Consider the following 20,013-nt stretch of genomic DNA (forward strand, 5'->3'; position numbering starts at 1 on the left):
AGCGATTGTAATTGCAAGGAACGTGATTAATGAGCGAATGCATCAATGATCGCTGAGTAGAATTACTTAACTATGTAACAATTCAAATCAGTATCTATACGTAAATACTGGTTTACTGGACGATGAGCTCGAGCCACTAGACGAGGGTCTTTCCCCATTGATCTCAGCCTTATCCTTCTTACCCAGCACTACCCTTTCACACCAAGAGCACCAACTCCTCAGCTCGCCCTTGACTTCTCGTTCAAGATACTGAATCGATTTCTTCTTCTCGTCCTCAAACAGCTTGACGCATTCGCCAACGCGCACCTGCTTCTTGTGTTTGACCTTGAGCACACCGCCGATACCCTCGATCTCCTGTGTAAGGTAGGAAGAGCCCCTCCAGCGTTCGGGCGACTCTGGGGTTTGAGATCGCTCTTTCTCGATAGTGTCGAGGAGGTTTTGCTCGCATGTCTCGTGCTCGACGATGTGTGCGCCTAGGCACGCAGAGCCTCGCCCGCATTCTACGCCTTCGTTGCCTTCGCCAAGGCCGATGCCTACACCGCCGTGCATGTGGCTGTACATGGTGCGCCAGCTCCATCCTCGGACGTATGTGGTATCGGCGTTTCGCAGGTCTTTGCCACATGGAGCGCAGAGCCAAACTACGTTGTCGCAGTTGCAGGGTGTACGCTCGAAAGCTGGCGCCGTAAAGGCTCGCGGGTTGTCGCCATCGAACAGCACTGGATGTGTCTCTGGTGACCCGGGTGGCGAAGGGGACATTGATGAGGCGCGCTGCTTCTGCACAGCCATGAGCAGTGTGAGGGGCGCTTTGGTACACGTGCGACATAGCCGGCGATGACGGGCTCTGAGCGTGGGCGTTGGTGGTGGCTTCATGGTGCAGTTCTGCGAGACCCATTAGCCCTCAGTTCATCCTCTCATATTTGGGCGGCATACCCGGCATACGACTGTCCCACACCGCTGGCAGTCGCCCACCATGTCGCGGGCGCATTTTCCAACGCGCCCAGTTGTCAGGCGGCTCTCCAAGACATGTCGCCCCTCCTGCAGTCGCGAGCCAAGCTTCTCACTGGGGTCATCGTCTTCGTTCTCACAATGAAGCGTATGTTTGACCAGCTGGCTGCGATATTCAAGCAGATTGGCGCGAAACTGCCTGCAAGTCCGTGAGAGGTCGTGAAGCGTGTTGAGGTCGAGTTGAGCAGCGAGCTGACTGACTATCCTGCATAGTTAATGTGATTAGCATACATCAAAGCGCGGAATCAAGTCCATGCTATGGCTGGAGCGTACGGATAACAGCTAAGTGCCGCGCTGAATCCATTGATATTCGGGTTCGGCCTCTCGGCTGCTGTCGTCACGTCGTCTGCATCAAGGGAGCGACGCGGCGGCAAGACGTTGAACCGGCCGGAAGATGGATGGGGCGTCTCTAAATTGGGCAGTTCATCGTCTCCCAGATCAACTAGGACCACCATGGTTGGTAGCTACAAAACGAGTGTGCAGCATCGAAGCCAGACAGGGCTTGAATAGAGAGAAACGAGAGTCGTGATGGAGACTGCGATGCCGGAGTCATGACGAACTGGAGACACGCTCCGTCGCGTTGGTGGGGGGCTTGGCGGACAGCGGCTTTGCTTCCGTTCGTTACGCGTCGCAGTCGTTCGCTCTTCACTCGGCCCGTGACGTGGGTCCATCATCGTGACGCGAGCTGTCATGGTTCTGGCAATCGACGAATACATCATCAGTCACACTGACTTCTCGGGTTATCGGCACGCAACGAAGAAATACAGTAGATACCAATTTGACCGAATGCACGCCTACCACGGGGATCCAGACCGACATGCCAGGTATTCTCAGAGCCTCCTTGGAAGCCGACCGCAACATTGGCTGCGGTTTCCCCTGGAGGAGCCGATCGTTATACGGATCCACTTACTGATCCAGGCACAACTAGTCATTCTGAACATGCTGACGGTACGTTACAGATTCAATTTACAGCTAACTATGTAGCCAACCACTTCAACGATATCCACGTCGACCAAACCCTTGACTACCGTACCCACGCTGCCCCCAATCTGCCTCACGCCTGGTCATCGTTAGCCCGTTCGCCGCACGCCCAGTTACCGGATTCCAACTTCCAGATGCCCCGATGAAATTCTCTTCGCATTGCTCAGGTGGCGGGTGAATACGGCATCCTTTGGGGTTTACCGGCCCGTACCAAACGACATCGTGCGGTAGCCCTTTCCTGAGAACTCCAATCTCTGCTGCTCGTCTCGCAGTCTCCCTCTGGCCATCCTGCACTCGCATACTTTCAGGGTGCAAGACCTGCGCACGCACAGTTCTTAGTTCGTGGTTCGAGTTGACGAAGTCTTTGCCTAAGATATCCATGCATCGCTGGATATACTCTTCTCTCTGTATCTCCTGGCCTTGAAGATCTAGGATGTGTACACCGTCGTATTGTGCGTGGTTGTTATCTTCAGGATGTGAGTACGCATCGCCGTGGGTTTCTGGTTGTGCGCAACGACAGAATTGGGAGTCAGTGAGATTTCTATCGTAGCCGGTGTAGTGGACCCGTGTCTGTCGTCGGTTGACTACTTGTTGTTGTGGAACAATTGCCAATTGTGGAACGAGGGCCAGCTGCGGGTTCTCGGCCTGTACAATATAAGGCCCTGAGAAAGGTACTTGTTGTGAGAACGTAATATTATAGGTATACCCCGACTGCCTATAGGGAAACATGGCTTTAGTTTCTTTAGAGTAGCAGGCGGTCGTAATGTTGTTATGTGGTGAGAGTGTGAGGATTCTGAATTGAGCAGCCTAGGATATGCTTTTATACCTTGAATATGTCACTCGCAATGGCCACGTCGTCTCCTCGAGATCGTGTTGTACTTATGTTCACATCTCCAGCTACTGTGACATCTACATTTCAAGAAGAAGTTGAAGACCTTGTAGTCCATTCTTCATGCACTTTGTACCATCACCCGTGGTGGCGGAGGTGACAATGACTAACAGCTAACTGATTAGATGTGCCAAACCGTTGGACGTTTGAGATTATGTGAATACGGCTCTTTGTTTATAACGGCCAAACTGTCGTGAAGTCCAAAAAGTCATGATACGAAGACGGAGAGTCGAGTGGAGGAAGCGACGACGAGGATGAACGCGACTGGTCACTAGCGTCTTGGCATTTGTGGATCGATCTGAAGGAGCGATGCGGTTTCTCATGCATGTCACAATCCCTGAATGGGCGGCACCATCGCATCAACGCAACGCCCCCGGAGGACCCATCGAACTTCACACTTGTCCCTGTTACCCTCCATCCACCATGGCTCATAGCACGGGAGCGGTGAACCGGCTTCGGCTCTCCACGACGCTGACCGAATGGGGGGACCACGATACTTACTAATGACGACAAAGCCATCACGTCCGTCCAGTGCCAGACATGCGGGTAGAGATGCACTCCTGCGACACGGCATACTCGCGATACGTCACTGGCCTCACGGGCTTGACGCCCTTTGCATCCGTAGTCTGCGGGTCGTAGCCGGACGCTAATGCAACGAGCCCGTACCGCTGGCCCCCCATCTGCAGCAAAGTGAGCTAGATGTAATCTTCTACAAAAGCAATGTGTGAGATTTAGAAGGGACACGTAGTTTCGTCCCTGCATCCTCTGTCGATATAACAATCGCACAAAGCAAGTGTAGTCTACAACGCCTACGAAGACCAGCTAGCAGCAAAGCATTGCGACAAGATACAGCCCTAACATCGAAGCATACAGCACCATGACGACTTTCCTTCTTCGCGACATTCGCATTTTCACTGGCGAAGAGAGTATCGACGAGGGATATGTCCACGTACTTGATGGCAAGATCAAGAGTGTCGGACCCATCAGCGATGCGCCGCTCGAACCAGTAAAGACATATTCGAAACCGGGCCACACGCTCCTCCCAGGCTTGATCGACTGCCATATCCACGCAGACAGGGGCGATCCCGAAGCCCTACCCCAAGCATTGCGCTTTGGAGTGACTACCGTGTGCGAAATGCACAACGAGCTTGAGAACGTGCAAAAGCTGAAGAAGCAGACTTTGGAGCCAGATACTGCTTCGTACAAGACAGCAGGCCAGGCAGCTACTATCGAGAACGGGTGGCCGATACCCGTGATCACGGCTCACGACAAGAGTCCGGAAACAGCGGCGGCAATTGCAAAGTGGCCCAAGTTGACGGATCAAAGCAGCGTGGTGGAATACTTGGAGTGGACGAAGAAAGAGATGCAACCAGACTACATCAAACTCATGCACGAGAGCGGGACCAGCATGGGTCGCGAGTTCAATTATCCTTCAGTTGAACTGCAAAGAACGATCATCACGGAAGCCAAGAAGCGAGGTTACCTGACCATCGCACACGCTCTCTCCCTGCGAGACACTCTCGATGTTCTGAATGCAGGTGTGAATGGCCTCACACACACGTTCTGCGACCAGCCGCCGACTCAGGAGCTAATAGATGCGTACCAGAAAAACAACGCCTGGGTCAATCCTACGCTGGCTGCGATTGGTAGCCTGACAACTGAGGGCAAAGAGCTGCAGCATCAGTTCGCACATGACCCCCGGATCAAAGGGCTTATCAACGATGATCGCGTGGGCAATATGTGCAAGTGCATGGGGTTTTGTGCTGAGAACGGTAAAGCGGAATACGCATACGAGGGCGTGAAGAAGTTGAGGGAAGCGGGTATTGATATTCTCTGGTAAGTGGATCGTGTGTATCCCATTGACCAAGTTACTAACGCGTTCCAGCGGAAGTGATTCAGCAGGTCCAGCAGTAGGAACGGCGTTTGGGCTATCGATGCATCAAGAACTGAACGTCTTCGTACACAAGGTCGGCATGTCACCTGCGGAGGCTCTGCGTTCGGCTACAAGCCTGGTTGCCAAACGCTTTCAATTCACTGATCGCGGACGTTTGGCGGAAGGACTCAACGCCGACATGTTGCTGGTTGAAGGAAACCCACTTGAAGACATTGACGCGACATTGAACATCCGCGGTGTTTGGAGAGATGGCGATCTCTGCAGTACGTATGTGGAGAAGCTGGAAGCCGGTGTGGAGCCCTTGCTGGGCTGATTACGCATCCCAACAATAATGGCTGGGAAATTTGAGATTGAATCTGAACGCCCTTTACGCAAACTATCATCAGCGCGGTAGCTACAGTATATTTGGCGCCCAGAGAAATCCTCCCAACATCATCATGTAGTACTCTGGGTGTCTGCTCGATACAGAGAGCCTATCCTGACCTGCGTATGTCGTCGATAGCAATCCATCATCCGAACTCCACCAACGGTACAGGTCCATATGAAGCCCTATATCCACGGAGTCCAATCATACGTCTTGAACCAGGTGGCAAACGTCGTTCCCAAGGTGTCCGCAACTCGGTTCCAATCCGCTATAGTAAAACATGTCTGAGCTGACCCTGCCGCCTGTTTCTCGCTCACTAACCTCTGCAACTCAGCACTAACGTCTTGGTCTAGCGCGGAGCTCAACGCGGCCATTAATGCAGCCTCTTGGTTGCAGTCGAGAAGCCTTATATGGGCCCTCGCCCTCATGCTGACATGCGGTGCGCTTTCCAACAGCTGAATGTCGATATAAGCAGAGAAAACGCCCACTTCGCCTATTTTGAAGAATGGCTCTGTCCGGGGCACCTCCTGGGACGGTGACCAGTGCCTAAGTCGCAGGCTAACGTGACGGATGTTGCCATCAAGATGAGGATCGGTCCCCTCCAGCCATGATCGATTATTCGCAATATACCAGTCCCCGTCGTCGATATCGTTGAATAGCAAGTCGGCTACCCATGTGTATTGTCGCATGACGAGTGGTATCAATTCGTCTCGAACCCGCCTAGAAGCATCCGCAAAGTCTTTGAGCCAACTGGGGAACTTCACGAGGATAGCACTCATGCGCGAAGCGACAGGCCTGATGTCGTCTTTGGGGTAGGCTTTTGTGATGAGGAGGTCGTAGATGATGTTTCGGACCTCTCCTGGTAAGGCGAGGAAGACCCACGCCGGGGTGTTCATGTTAGCAGTCGCTTGGGCGACAATGTGATGTGACATATTTTCTCTCAGATGGGTTGAATTGTGATCATGGAAAGCCGTATCTCTCTACATAACTTATATATCGTCATCATGAGTGTTGTGATTGCGCAGGCAAAACATCGCGTCTCATGGATGTAGCACGTGAGCTTATTGAGATCGTATAGTCGAGTAGACTTCGTTAGTATCAAGCACCCTCAAGCGAAGCTGAGGGAGTAGCTGGATGGTTATGTATCATTCATGTCTCTGGATCAGCTTCGCATGGGTGACGTTTTATGGATACATGCGATCGACTATAGCGTCTTATTAGAGGTATAAGATTGGCCAGAATGATACTCCAGCAGACTACATAGAATGATGTCTGTCTAAGGCCCAATGTGTCCATCAGGAACTGTTAAGAATTTCACATTGGGCTACGGAGAACTGAAGAGATTTACCAGGCATGCATGCTATCACACTGCAGTTTCTCCACCCATGCCACGACCCCCACGACCCCCAGCGCGGGGTATGTGACAATGACCCTTGGTGGCTGTCGGCAGTCGCTCGGTATTGATTCAAAGCTACCGTATGTCACTTGGCGGCGTGATTGTACCAATGATTCAATCCCCAACAATCATTCAATTGCGCGAACGACCACTAAGGGGGGGATATAAAGACGCTGCGAACTCCAACATCCGCAGCAACCTTTCTCCGCCTCTACTCCATTCCTCTCATCACGATGGCTGAGACATCAGAATCCAAACTACTCCAAGGCTATGTCAAAGGCTACCCCAAGCTTGCCCGGTCAATGGGCGTACGACCCGAGAGCGCAATCTTCCGTAGCTTTGGTGCACTGAACGCGAAGAACTTGCTATACATGCAGGCAGAACTAACATACCTGGAAGAAGCTTTACGAGAAATGGAAGTCGCAGACCACGACAGCGATGAAGGGGAGAAAGCCCGGTATGCTCACGACTGGTTCTTCCTTGAAGTTTCAGCAGAGGAAAGGGATGGTGTCGACGCATCGCAACTGAGTCTCATCCTCAAGATTCGAGAGAAGCTTAGGGAGTACAGTGAGTACTCAAGACCATAAGGACACCAAGGTTGGTGATACTAATCGGCACAGACACGGCATTGTACTATCAGACAGCCATCTGCCAGTTCGAGCCCCCAGACTACTTCGACCTCAAGGACGTCCAAGGCTTCATGGCCAGCTCAGAGATGAAGTTACCCTTGTACGGTCCAGACAGGAACGTCTGGGGCATATACGATGATCCCACAGCTCACGCAGACGATGGCTTGGTCGCGCTGCGTCCGCGAGAGCGCACCGACTCGTTCACGACCATGCTCTCTGATCGACTGGTAAACGTCTTCTTATTCTTCAAGAAGCTATACCCGGGAAAGGAAAGTGACAACCCCATGTGTTTCTATCGTGACGACACGATCTCAACAGTCACGTTCTGGTTGACCTGCTTCATCGCTTCCATCCTCCCGGTCATATCAATCATCGTACTGGTCAACATACCCTCGTTGGTACATCGTCTCGCCGCCATTGCTGTTTTCAACGGCATTGTGTCGCTCTGTTTAGGATGGTTCACGGAGGCAAGAAGGACCGACGTCTTCGCGATAATAGTAGTGTAAGTTCCAGTAGCTGTTCAATCTGTTTTTCATCTGACTTTGAGCATAGATTCGCGGCTATACAGGTCATTTTCGTGGGCCAAACACTTGGTCATGGGCTGTAGGAAGTTGTATTTGCACCCAACAGTATATTGTCGAAATGTGTTTGCGCAAGATGATGGGCTCACCAGGTTTTCTGGCTTAGACACTATACTCTTGCTTCTCTTATTCCTTATTATAGTAAGGCTTGGAGGTAGTCAATGGGTTTTCGAAGATCCTATATCATTAAATAGTCAATCCTGAAGGTAGGCAATAGACCAGCCGATTTCCGAAAGTTTATCCGTTGTAAAACTTAAATGTGACAAGACCTTCCTGGTTTATGATGTTACAACGAAATGGATTCTGTAGTCCCCTACTCTCTTGTATGGCAAGACCCTCGCCAAACTTCATTCCGATGCTTGCTCTTCCGCAATCCACGCCATGTACGCGTCTTTGAGCCGCAATACAAGCCCCTGCCATTCCTCCACAGTGAAGCAATTGCTACTTTGCCTCGACTCCAGTTTCGTATTGACCACCTCCTGTAGTGCGCTAGTGATGCTCTGCTCCAGTACCTGCTCTAAGGCTTTACCCTTGTCTGCTTTAGAACTATAACGGTTTTCTCCATCTACGACCGACCCCGAGACCCGAGCCGTGAAAGAACCAGCGCTGGTGTAATCGTTCAGACGTATCTCGATCGTGTAGTGTAAAAAGAGCTTCGGTGGAGATCCTGCGTCCCGAACGGTGTCTTTGATTCGGAAATTAACGCGGCGGATGTTGTTGGATGTCGGATGAAAGAGTGTACTCGGTTCTCGGAGCCAACTCCCTTTCGAGCGTGTGAGAATCTTCCCAGGTGGAGAGGTGCGTAATAGGAGATCAGCTGTCCAAGTATACGATCTGAACAACAGCGAGAGAAGCTCGAGCCATATAGTTTTGCAGGTATTGAGGAGACCACGAATCGTTTTCGGTAGCTGGGCAAAGACGCCTTTGACGGTTGTTACGCATCGTTCTTTCCCGCAATGATCTATGATTCTTCGCTCGAATTTGCCGACGATGTAGCCGTAGATGTGGTTTCGAATTTCCGCTGGGAGGTCGAGGAATGTGCACCGTTCTACATTTTCAACGTGTCCGCTTGGGGTGCTTATTATTGAGATCTGGTGGTTGTCTGGCTGAGAACTGGATCGGGAGTCGGACGCCGGAGCGCTTGAGGCACAGGCTTCTGGTACGGCGGAATCCTGCGGTGAGTCCATCTTGCGATGGTTTGACAACAGCCAAGCGTTGTCAATGCAAGAACTTCTGAATGGAAACAAAGGGTGTCAAAATGTTTGCAGACCTACGGAATTTATTCTAGAGCGCGCTGCACGACACTCGAACTGGCTTGCAAGTAGTGGCGACGCTACCAAGGTAAGCAGCCTGCTGCCTAGTGACCCCTTACCATTCTAGCGACTGCGCGTGTCAGGGGTAGATGCAGAGAGCTGCTGCGGCTACAATAGGCATCGCATTTAGGAATGTTGTCACCCAAGACTATGCGACGTGTGTGTTGTGTAGGAATGATGACTAGGGAGCAAGGTAAAAGGATGTGAAGAAGTCGCGGACCATCCGCCAGGCTAAAGTCCGCCTGTCATTCCCGTGCCGTCAGCTCACGTCATCGTTGATGGCAACCATATGTCTTCTATAACCAAACCGTAAGACGCCTCAAGCATTTCTACAGTCAAACTACAAAAAATGTCAGAATCGGTAAGCTGGAAAGCCTATCCAAATGCGATGTCATCAGCATGGCAATGCCGATGGTCGCACTACCCGGGTTAGCCACATTTGCTAACAGCTCCAAGAACGCCACCAACGGTTTCGCTGAGAAAGACGGCCAGTTCCGTCGCAAACCCTCTGCGTTTCGCAACTTCATCTCCTCTGATCCCAATTCAGAGTTCCCAGCGGAAAAGGACCGATATGCGCTCTACATTCACATGGGTTGCCCTTGGGCACATCGCACGAATCTAGTGCGCAGCTTGAAAGGGCTCGAAGACATCATCCAACTAATCGTATGGGATCTGTCGCTCGTTCACGATAAGAAAGGATGGGGCATGTCTGGGAAGCCTGGATTCGAAAAAGAGCCGTTGTATGGCTATACGAACTTGAGGCAGCTGTACGAAAGGGCGAACCCGGAATACGAAGGGCGGTACCTCGTCCCGACTCTCTGGGACAAGAAGAAAGGCGGGTCTCATGGCTGCAGTCATGGGAAAGACATACGCTGACTCACTTACAGAGACAATCGTGAACAACGAGTCCAGCGAAATCATACGCATGTTCTACACCGAGTTTGATGCATTCATCCCCGAGCAGCTCCGCGAGTCAAGCAAAGGCGACAAAGCCATTCTACCAGAGCACTTGCGCAAGGACATCGACGTCATGAACGAGTGGGTTTATGATACCATCAACAACGGTGTGTACAAGACTGGGTTTGCCCAATCCCAGGAGGCATACGAAGAGCACGTATACCCCTTGTTCAAATCTCTCGATCGCTTGGAAGAACACCTTGGCCAGCCAGGCCATGGCCCATACCTATTTGGCGATCACATCACCGAAGCAGACATCAGGCTGTATACTACCATCATCAGATTCGACGTTGCGTACTTCACAATCTTCAAATGCAACCTCAAGATGATTCGCTATGAGTACCCGCGGTTGCATGACTGGCTGCGCAAGCTGTACTGGGACGAGAGCGAAACGACCAACTATGGTGCTTTCAAGAAAACGGTGGACTTCCAGGCAGTAAGTATAAGGCTGTGCGCAAAGACGAGGTACTCGATGGCTAATGCACCTTTAGTACAAGGATGGCTACTCGAACGCTACAAAGGCGAAGATTGTGCCTGTGGGACCGAAGCCAGATATCATGCCCTTGTAGATTACTGCGATGACTATTTGGCTCTGCAAAGCTCAAGGGATGGACGTACGCGAAGAATACAGGAGAGCCTTGTGCTGGTGCATGGGTGCCTTTTGCCGAATTGAAGCAGTCCGTGGGCGTAGAAGAGAAATCATATGTCATCCCAGTAGCCTTCCTTCCAACCCTAACCTCTCCTCCTCGTACTTGGCCGACCCTGGATCGTCGGTATCTCTGAGATCACCTGCGCCATCAGCAATTCCCAATCACAATACCCCAGAGGTACAAGCGAGCCTTCTGCCCAGTACTTGCACTTCTCGTCCTCAGACATGGAGGCCAATACAGAGACACTCTTCTCTTCAGTCGAAAGAATAGTATTGTCTAGTTCCGATTCCGGCTCGACTGGTCCGGATGTATCTGCGATGTCGATGTGCGATACAGTATAATAACAGGATACCATATGTCGTACGCCAATAGCACAGTGTTGAAGAGCACCACCGGTCGCGCAGACCGTCATGAGGCAGATACCTAGGGCGCGCCACCTCGGGCCCTGTGTGATGAGGTTGCCACACACACCGAGGTACATTGTCAATATAGCAGCTATGACAAACGGCAGGTACAGTATTGGCGATGATCTCAAAGGCTTCTGGCGTGCTTCTCGGACGCGAATCTATATTTCCATTAGATAATGACATTATGGCTGGGAAGGAAGCTATCTTACATAATGTTCGGTAAAAGGTAAGATGTACTGCAGCGCATCCCACGAGAAGATATACGCCATGGCTAATCGCATCCATGGACCGACAAAGTAATAGTCGGCAACATAACTCGCGATGAATGTTCCGTACACCGCTATCATGGCATCTTTGGCGAGACCAAAGTCGATAGCGAAGCGTGTTTGATACGCCAATATCGCAAGCAGAGCCGTCAGGAGGAAGACTGCCCACACCTCATCCTGGGTCGTTGAACGAGCCCAGAGGGGCAGGAGAAGCGCGAGTGCGACGCATAAGGGTAGTTGAGTAGCCGAGAGCGTCATATCTTTGTGAGGTTGGTGATGGCAGGGTCGGGAGAAGTCCATGTGGTTTCATTAGTTACAGATTGTGCGATGCAATCACGCGTTGATTGCCTTTCGCTTCCCGTCATTACTATTGCCCTCTGTCCGATCACAGGGTCGTGACATACTTTCACTTTTGGTGGAGTGATCTACGATTTATACGTGCGCTCATTGCGACTCCAAGCGCTGTAGCCTGCGAGCAAGAGTTATCCGTAGGTAACCTTCTCCGGTAGCGGCCCGGCGGACATGTGCGGCCGCTCCTCCTCCATCGCATCCGCGTCCGCATATCGCGGTACATCTTGATGTGTCTGCCCAAACACCACGGGTTGTGGCTTCCCATAATGTTCCCTCGTCTCCTGCGCGAACCCTGTGTTCACATCCTCCATACCCTCTATCCTGCTGTCATGCCGGCTCGCGACACCATGTAGACCAGATGTCACAGGATCATGGCCCTCCCACCCCTCGCTTACCATCTTCTCTACCTTCTCGATGACCATCCTACAGAGGTTTCGGTGTCCTTCTTCCATCTTGCCTTTCACAAAGGGCATAAGCCACCATGCGCAACTGACTTCCACATCTTCTACGAGCACAAACTGCGCGTCTCCGACGCCCATGCCCTCACCCTCAACCTCGCTGCCCAGTTCGCCGTTCGCAACTACCCTGTATTCGGCCCGGAGTATCACACCCGCCGCCGCATCTGCGCGCGTCTTAATGCCCTGTCTCGTGTTCTGGTAACAGACTGGGAAGGTTATGTACTTCTTCCCGTACTGCCCGATACCCGGGAACCAGGTTATGCACTCGCTGACGTGGTAGGTTGCGACGGGGTATTGGTCGGGCGGATACCAGTACGTGTCTTTGAGGGTCGCCTCGGCGGTGTTGGGGGCTGTTTCGTAGCCACAGCTAAGGGCTTGGAGTGTGAGGGTCGTGTCGTGGTCATGCAGCGCGGCTACGACCGAGGCGGGGGAGATGTGGCTTGGAAGATGATGCGCGACGTGGAGGTTGTGTTTTGCGCTCATCGTGAAAGCGCGATTTCGTGGACGCGTAGGAGATCGGACTCCTGATAATAGGACGCTCGATTATTCTTATGGTAGGGCTAAAGATAGAAAATTCGTAGTGTTTTCGAGACCGGCTGCGAATGATGGTGAACGTAACGATTAGCGACTACAATTACTGGGAGCTATACAAAGTTGGGTATCGAAGTCTTGGAAGTCAAAAAAGTAAAGAGAAAATGTGCGAATGACGAGGCTGCAGGGCGACTAGTAGTAGCTGATGCATGTTGCGTCGCTGACTGAGGCGTTGCTATCTTGGTCTGAAACAAATGAATGGGCATCACCTGCGACGCGAAAGGGTCCGGCGGTAAACGTCATCACCGTGTCGCGCTATTCCCCATATGGCAAGGATCTATTTCCATCCCACCGTCTTTTCAAGGTTGTAAGGCTTGCTCGCAAGGACAGGGACTTGAATATTGCATTCTCATGAAGGCTTCATTAAAAGCTAGTATTGCGTTGACATCACTTGGACGAACCGTAGGAGACTTCGACCACAAGACGCGATGCGCAAAGAACATTCCTCCACGCCTCCATCCTCCCCACTGCTTATATGGTATACCTGAACCCAGCTTGGCCTTCATTCTCGTCCATCGGCTCTCCATTAGCTCTCTGCTTATCTACGACTTTATTCTTCTTCAAGAAGTACGTAGTAGTGCAGCACAGCACTAGTAGGATGTAGATCTGAAGACCAGCCGTGACCCAGAGACCCGTGATGTATGTTGGAGCTTCTTCCTGAACGAAAGTCGTTGAAGCAAGAATACCACCGATTGCACCGAAGCCGATCTGGAGAGCGCTTCCGACGGACCGCTTACTTTGGCCACGGATGTTGTTGCTTTGGTACGCGAGAATGGCCGGGACGTTGCCCTGGCAGCCACATACTCCTAGGAATGAGCCAAAGTACCTTGCCCCGTTGTTCTTAGCATATGCTACGATCATGAGACCGATGATGGCAAGAATCGATTGCGCTGCAATCACGGGAGCGCGAAGGCGGTATTTGTCTCCTAGCCATGCGAACCCAAAGGCTGTGAACATCGCAAACAAACTGGGAGGTGCGGATAGGGCGTTAGCCTGACCAGGCGAATATCCCATGCCGAGAAGAATGACCGGGAGGAAATAACTGAAGGCGTAGGCTGGCATGGTTGTCGACATGAACAACGTGGCGTAGGCCCACAATTTGAGGTCTTTCAAGTGGTAAACGAATTTGGCCCAGGTCAATGGATCCGCTACCGAGTCGCCTCGATCGTCTTCGATACGCTGCATGATGACAGCGGCCTCAGCGGAAGTGAGAAACCCTTTCTTTTCGGCTTTATCGGGAAAGTCTAGGATGATGAACCATGCTGCGATCGCAACAATGCAGGTCAAGATGCCCTCTACACTGAGTGTCAGTATTGCTTGGGTAGAACCAACAAAGCTTGAGAAGCCTCAGATCGATGCGAAGTGCAATGTGAAGAGAAGACCTAGATGAGAATTGGTGGTGGTTTCTGCTTACCTATGATGAAGATCCATCTCCAGCCTCGGAGACCACCGACACCTTCCATTTGCATGAGACCATACGCGAGGATGTTCGCGAGACCACCGATACCGACAGAGAAGAGATAGAAGCCACCCAGTCTGCATTCTTGGTAAGCCATTGCTACCATGCATTTGGTTTGATAAAGGCCGCATACCTTTTTTGTGTCTCATAGCGGCGATACCAACAAGTGATGAGATATACACATCCAGGGAAGAACCCAGCCTCGAAAGCTCCGAGTAATACACGGCATATGGCAAGTGAAATCCAGCTTTCGACGAAGCCCTGTCCGATCATGACAGCACCCCATGATACGGCGATGAAAGCTAGCCAGTTCGCGCTGCCCACCTTACGAAGGACAATATTAGATGGAAGCTCAAGCAGGAAGTATGTCGGAAAGAAGAGAACCAGGACGATGGTGTAGCGATCTCCGATTTGGAGGTTGAGGTCCGGTCCCATACCAGCAACTCGGGCGTTGGAAATCTGTCGCTGGTAAGCGTTTCGTCTAGATGCGGACAGAAGGTGTCTGAACTGACGTTTGTGCGGTCTATGAGCGCGATGGAGTACAGGGCACCCAATATAGGTAGCAGCCTCCAGTCGACCCTACGCACCAACCTCTTCTCTTCGATCTGATCATAAGCATACTCCGAGACGTTGTTGTCCGTCGCCGTCGGACTGACTGCTTCCTTGTGAGTAGTGTCTTGCTTGTAATCGTCGTCGCTGTTCATGGTGGGCAGAATATCCGGAGTTCTCTGCACCGTGAAAAAGGCTCAAGAAGACAGGGGAGGATCGTCGCAGGGACAAGAGCAGCTGCGGATCATTTCTCTTATCACGCATCCACTTATACTCGAGCGATGACGATGGAGACCGAGGCAAATTCCGGATTACAGCCAGGGCGAAGCTTCCCAAGAGCTCGGGGTGTCGTGGCTGGGCATGCCGTGCGTTCCATCTCCATCACAAACCCGGCAGACAGAAAGCCTATTGATCTTTTGGCGTCTCGCATATGGACCCAAATGGAGCGAGTAGACAAGGAACAGGGTCTAGTGAGATCCAACCAAGTCATCAGAAGACCCGAGCACGAAGTGAAGAAGCCTTGAACAAGGAGAAACCTCCACGACGGGATACTGCTCCTGACGCCATATTACCACCGAAGTGCCAACGTCGCCAGCTTTGCGACACCGCTGTCATGCCGAGAAGCCAAACGTGGGATTGTCCAATGATGCTCGTGGTCGAAGCATGAGCGCAGATCTGTCATCCAGTAATGACACCGAGAACGTCAGTGCTCAGCTTGTCTGGGCGTGCAACGGCGGGGTGGCCAGATTGCGGGGTTGGTCTTGGGTCAGTCTTGAGGCTCTTAGCATGTGGATGGTTTGCGAAACGCTCATCCGGGGTGCATGTCATCGGCGCGACTATAAAATGAGCTCTAGTGCTTCGCGTCGTGTTGAGTATGTCATGTAGGCGAGATCGTTAGCATTGAGTCAAAAGCGTATGAGGTGTGACGGGTTCTCGCTTCGGGCTTGTGTAACAACATTCGGTTTTGTTTCAGCTATAAGATGCTTGCGTATGTGCCGTGCAACGATCCTAGATAGAGGGCAAGGGCGCGGTTGGTGTTCGCGCGAGATGAGATGGAAGACGCGGGGCTTAGCGTCACTGGCGCCTTGGCGTGGAAGGCTCGGATGCGGAGGTCCTTTGCACTGCCATCATCGACATAGAACCCATATGCTGACGTTCACGGTGGGACCTGCTGCATACAAGTGCCGTGCTATACCTTCAGCTAGTGTAACAGTCATCCTTGAGAACTACGAAGGTCTATCTATATCATTCACGACACCAAAGAAACTCGCGCGACTGCCACATCACACTCTAGCCAGCAGAACCTGCGTCGCGATCTGTCCCTACGAACACGACTTGTACAGCAGCAAATCTATTATCGTCAGCCAACATCAACATAGACAAGGACAACTCTTACGCAGCAGTTACAGCGAAAATCTCCGCCCGTTTCGCATCCGTCAACGTACGCAGGCACACACTGGTAAACACGTTGAACACAGCGATTACCCAAAGCTTCGTGTTCAAATTTGACAGATGCGTCAACACGATTATCGACGCAATCGGCAAAAGAGAGGCCAGGATACACGTGATCCACGACGTCGCCCTCAAGACTACGGAGTCATAGTAGATGTACCGGCCGACATGCTGATTACCCTTCGTGAACATACCCAGTCCACATTTGAAGAGATATATCGCTCTTTCTGAAACTAACCGAGAGAATGTGTCCTCCTTGATGCGGGGGTGCACTCCAACCAGATCGGGCGCATAGTTGTTGACATCGTCCGGTCTGCCCCATAGGTCACGATCTTCGCCGTCCAGGTACGGCGGTCCCATCTCATTACTTCGCAAGAATGTTTGGACATCGCTAAGATCGAATCGGTCGGGCGATCGCAGTTCGTGAAGCCTCGATACCTGAAGGACAGCTTGGTCTGAAGAGTATCCTGCCGTCAACACAGAAATGCATGTATGCTTCGTGGTAATACTTACTGTACTGGTCGAGCTTTCCATTCATTTTCGTAACCAGCTCTAACTGCTCTCTTTGCTGGTTGACTGGAGCCTTCAGCATGCGGTAGTAGTCAGTCGCGTATTGCGACTTTTTCCCGGTTTTGTCCGCATTATCCCTGGCTTCAACCTCCCGTATCGCGAGTTCCAATACACAAAGCTCAGCTTGGAGAAATAGTATACGCCGGGCGTTGAGCGCGTCGAATCGTCGGTAGATGCCTGTTTCCGGTTTGACTGCAATGCGCTCTGAAAAGCGAGGATAACCACTCGGGCGCTTTCTCCATGCTTCAAATTGAGGCGAAGTGATTTCGCTCCTATCAGATGCGGCGTCTAAAGCTTTCTCAATCATCGTGAGCGTTTCCAGATTGGGCTGGATGTAGAATGATATGAGACTTCGTTCGAAGGGGAACGCCAAACTCCTTTTATGATTGATCCTCGAGCTACATCGGACGGGTAAGTGCAGATCATGCGACCTCACGTCGACCAATCATGACAATCGCGTTCCGTGCTCCAAAAGTCGTGCATGGTAACACCAGCGCTGGGGTCTCGGCTTGCGACACGAAGCTTATCTTATCAAGGTGTAAATTCTTTGTGAAACAATGTTGACTTTTTACAGATATCGTGGAGTTAACGCCGCGATTCGCCTTTCGTGAATGACGCGGCGAGGCGACAAGGAAAGAGGAAAATGGAGATGAAGAAACCTCATGTCAGTATCATGACTACAAATCTACCGATGATTTGCGGGACTGCGCAAGTCGAAATTGCGGACGCCTACAGTATCTTTATCGATCTATCCTTATCTTCAAATATGGAGATTTAGTCTTCAATTCAGCTCTATGCCTTTGGTATCTTTCGTAATATCAATGCTGACGTCTTCTAGTATCTTGGAATTCTCCACTGTGGTCGCGGCAAGGACAGACCACTATCGAGCAATGACATCACCCAGCTGCATACTTGAAGGACTCTAGCTAATGATGGGTCGATATGGTCAGCAGTGCTTCCTGTGTAAATGCCAACAGCCACAAAACGTACTGAGATAGCTGGTCCTTAGCAAACCCGAGATCATACCCGCAGTCCCATGCGTGTTGGAGACGCATAATAGCGGCTCGTATTGCGCCAGCATCCTTTTTTCAACGATGAAAAATCGAGTTTGTCTAGTCACGGCTCAAGTGAATGTGCGTTTCAAGCAAGTGGAGTTGTTCAGAAGGACAACGCACACGTTCACTTCCAGCGTGCTGCCAGTCAGTCGACAGCAGCCCATGATGGATATGAATGCTCACTGCAGCAAACAACGGCTATTCAAAGCTGTATAAAGGAGAATACGGGCTTTGGAATTGCTAGGTACACACTTCTCTTACGATCATGACACAACCCTACATTTCTGTCCCTCGCAAGATGGAGCAGGGTGGACGTTGGTCAAGCGCGCACGGCACTAATCCTTTAGCACTCCAAACGAGCGATTCGGGAGCCGAAACGAAACACAAATCGCTTAAACAGGTGGTAACGCTGGAATCCGCCTGGGTATGTTGTATATGTCGCACGGTTATCCGATATGAAGACAGGACTTCTGAGAACAATTGCGGCTACAGGCACGGCCAGACAGCACGACCTAACTGTAGCACCTGTTGGGATGTCAAGGTACTTCTTCAGGGCCAGGAGAATCTAGTGGACGATGTTGAGCTCTCGTATGAGCAGACAGGATGGTTTCACCTCCTGGATTCATGTCGAGCTCATCATCGGGATATGAATTCGCAGCCCAAGACTTGCGACAAGTGTGGCCCAGTTGGCGATCAATTTGCCTATACGTGTAGGGTACAGCGATCGTAGGAATTGAAGAGGGCAGGTAGTAATACAGACAGGTTTGCATGAGTTACAGAACTAGACTATGCGATACAATTACATGTTGTTTGTCCACTACCTGGTGCCCAGACAACCTCCTGTGGCCCTTTGTTCAGTGCTGCACCTACAAATACGACCTGTACCGCTGCGAACCTATACTAATATTAGCCCCATTTTAGCTTTGTGATGATGGAAGCAGATACTCACGCAGCAGTGACCGCGAATACATCAGTTCTTCGCGCATCGGTGAACACCGTTAGACACACTGATGTGAGAACATTGAAGGCTGCAATGATCGCTAGTCTTCCGTTCAGTGAGTTCGTGTTCACCAGTATGATGATGGAAACAACGGGTAAGATTGATGCGATGGCGCTGGTAACCCAGAAGGTGAACTGGAAGACTGTAGCCTCATGAACTGCAATGGTTCCAAAACGAACGTCGACTTTCTTCCAACGTCTGCCGCCGAGATTTGTAATCCAATCGATGGCTCTCGCACCAATCTTTCGTGAGAAGGTATCCATATCCTTTCGGCCCCGGAGGACCACAAGCTCTCTACTGTAATCTTTTGGTCGCTTAAAAGAACCCCAGATAGTCCCGTCTAGACCTGCGAGTACTTTCATATGGTCACTGGCTAAGAAGCGTTGGATATCGTCGAGGTCGAAGGCATCGGGCTCCTTCATGGTTTGGAGTATAGTGGCCTGTTGGATGAGTGCATCGTCTGCGATACATGATCAGATTGTTCTGTGCAGTGGGTCCGACGTACTGTATTCTTTCAAAAGACATCTCATACGCAGAACAAGCTCTCTTTGTCTCATATCGCCGTCTCGGGGCTCGTCGTCCGTTGTGCGGTTCGAGGTATTGAGCCAATAAGCGTCGTGGCTATACATCGCCTTCTTCCCCTCTGAGCTCTCCGCGTCTTCAGCCTCAACCTCCTTTAGCCGATCTTCTAGGTACGCTAATTCGTTCTGGTAGTAGAGTAGGTTGCGCGCATTTAATGCACCAAATCTTCTAAACATGCCAATCTCTGGCATAATTCCCATGCGTCCAGCAAGCTTGGGGTAGCCGGGGATCAGGTCGTGGAACGGATCATGTGAGACATCTTCATCTGCAGGTGGTGTAGATTGTGGAAGATCTGGTGTCTCTTTCTCGCCCGATGTCTCCGCCGTGGAGGCTTGTGGGGGTGCAATGTGAGTAGAAGGCTTCATCGTAGTCGAGTGGCATGTAATAGATTCCAGTGGAGCTGTATCAACTGGCAATGGGCGCTTTAAAGAGGTCTCGGCGTTTGAAGCATCACTTATCTGGTTGTGTGAACTCGACATAATCGTTCGTATCGCCACGCATCCCGAGCTTTGTGCCAGTATGATCACTTCGCAAACTGGGGCGCCTTCACTATTTAAGTTCTCATCACGTCGTACGTACACAGCATTGTTGTTACGCTGCAATTCTGACCCTTT

At 51.3% G+C, this 20,013-nt stretch overlaps 9 protein-coding genes across 9 annotated transcripts; 3 read left to right on the plus strand and 6 right to left on the minus strand.

Annotated features, from left to right (window-relative positions):
* Positions 1 to 62: 62 nt before the first annotated feature.
* J4E79_002440 (uncharacterized protein) lies at positions 63 to 870 on the minus strand (the record flags this gene model as incomplete). The annotated part of the gene is made up of 2 exons (XM_049351339.1): positions 63 to 70; positions 117 to 870. 2 exons carry the CDS (start codon positions 868 to 870, stop codon positions 63 to 65), a joined length of 762 nt encoding a protein of 253 aa, XP_049213977.1.
* A 2,882-nt stretch (positions 871 to 3,752) lies between these two features.
* Positions 3,753 to 5,082, plus strand: J4E79_002441 (uncharacterized protein; the record flags this gene model as incomplete). Its single annotated transcript, XM_049351340.1, has 2 exons — positions 3,753 to 4,711; positions 4,761 to 5,082. 2 exons carry the CDS (start codon positions 3,753 to 3,755, stop codon positions 5,080 to 5,082), a joined length of 1,281 nt encoding a protein of 426 aa, XP_049213978.1.
* A 236-nt stretch (positions 5,083 to 5,318) lies between these two features.
* On the minus strand, positions 5,319 to 6,029 carry J4E79_002442 (uncharacterized protein; the record flags this gene model as incomplete). The annotated part of the gene is made up of 1 exon (XM_049351341.1): positions 5,319 to 6,029. One exon carries the CDS (start codon positions 6,027 to 6,029, stop codon positions 5,319 to 5,321), a length of 711 nt encoding a protein of 236 aa, XP_049213979.1.
* A 733-nt stretch (positions 6,030 to 6,762) lies between these two features.
* On the plus strand, positions 6,763 to 7,765 carry J4E79_002443 (uncharacterized protein; the record flags this gene model as incomplete). The annotated part of the gene is made up of 3 exons (XM_049351342.1): positions 6,763 to 7,096; positions 7,150 to 7,660; positions 7,711 to 7,765. 3 exons carry the CDS (start codon positions 6,763 to 6,765, stop codon positions 7,763 to 7,765), a joined length of 900 nt encoding a protein of 299 aa, XP_049213980.1.
* Positions 7,766 to 9,451: 1,686 nt separating this feature from the next.
* J4E79_002444 (uncharacterized protein) lies at positions 9,452 to 10,578 on the plus strand (the record flags this gene model as incomplete). Its single annotated transcript, XM_049351343.1, has 3 exons — positions 9,452 to 9,891; positions 9,965 to 10,445; positions 10,501 to 10,578. 3 exons carry the CDS (start codon positions 9,452 to 9,454, stop codon positions 10,576 to 10,578), a joined length of 999 nt encoding a protein of 332 aa, XP_049213981.1.
* A 1,236-nt stretch (positions 10,579 to 11,814) lies between these two features.
* On the minus strand, positions 11,815 to 12,624 carry J4E79_002445 (uncharacterized protein; the record flags this gene model as incomplete). Its single annotated transcript, XM_049351344.1, has 1 exon — positions 11,815 to 12,624. The coding sequence occupies one exon, from the start codon at positions 12,622 to 12,624 to the stop codon at positions 11,815 to 11,817; it is 810 nt and encodes a 269-aa protein (XP_049213982.1).
* A 579-nt stretch (positions 12,625 to 13,203) lies between these two features.
* On the minus strand, positions 13,204 to 14,895 carry J4E79_002446 (uncharacterized protein; the record flags this gene model as incomplete). Its single annotated transcript, XM_049351345.1, has 4 exons — positions 13,204 to 14,027; positions 14,147 to 14,268; positions 14,325 to 14,650; positions 14,704 to 14,895. The coding sequence occupies 4 exons, from the start codon at positions 14,893 to 14,895 to the stop codon at positions 13,204 to 13,206; spliced, it is 1,464 nt and encodes a 487-aa protein (XP_049213983.1).
* Positions 14,896 to 16,132: 1,237 nt separating this feature from the next.
* On the minus strand, positions 16,133 to 17,069 carry J4E79_002447 (uncharacterized protein; the record flags this gene model as incomplete). Its single annotated transcript, XM_049351346.1, has 2 exons — positions 16,133 to 16,659; positions 16,706 to 17,069. The coding sequence occupies 2 exons, from the start codon at positions 17,067 to 17,069 to the stop codon at positions 16,133 to 16,135; spliced, it is 891 nt and encodes a 296-aa protein (XP_049213984.1).
* Positions 17,070 to 18,762: 1,693 nt separating this feature from the next.
* J4E79_002448 (uncharacterized protein) lies at positions 18,763 to 19,764 on the minus strand (the record flags this gene model as incomplete). Its single annotated transcript, XM_049351347.1, has 2 exons — positions 18,763 to 19,277; positions 19,350 to 19,764. The coding sequence occupies 2 exons, from the start codon at positions 19,762 to 19,764 to the stop codon at positions 18,763 to 18,765; spliced, it is 930 nt and encodes a 309-aa protein (XP_049213985.1).
* Positions 19,765 to 20,013: the final 249 nt, after the last annotated feature.

This window comes from Alternaria viburni, assembly GCF_023758015.1.
Source record: "Alternaria viburni strain BMP 2772 chromosome Unknown scaffold_4, whole genome shotgun sequence".
NCBI classification, from domain to species: Eukaryota; Fungi; Ascomycota; class Dothideomycetes; order Pleosporales; family Pleosporaceae; genus Alternaria; species Alternaria viburni.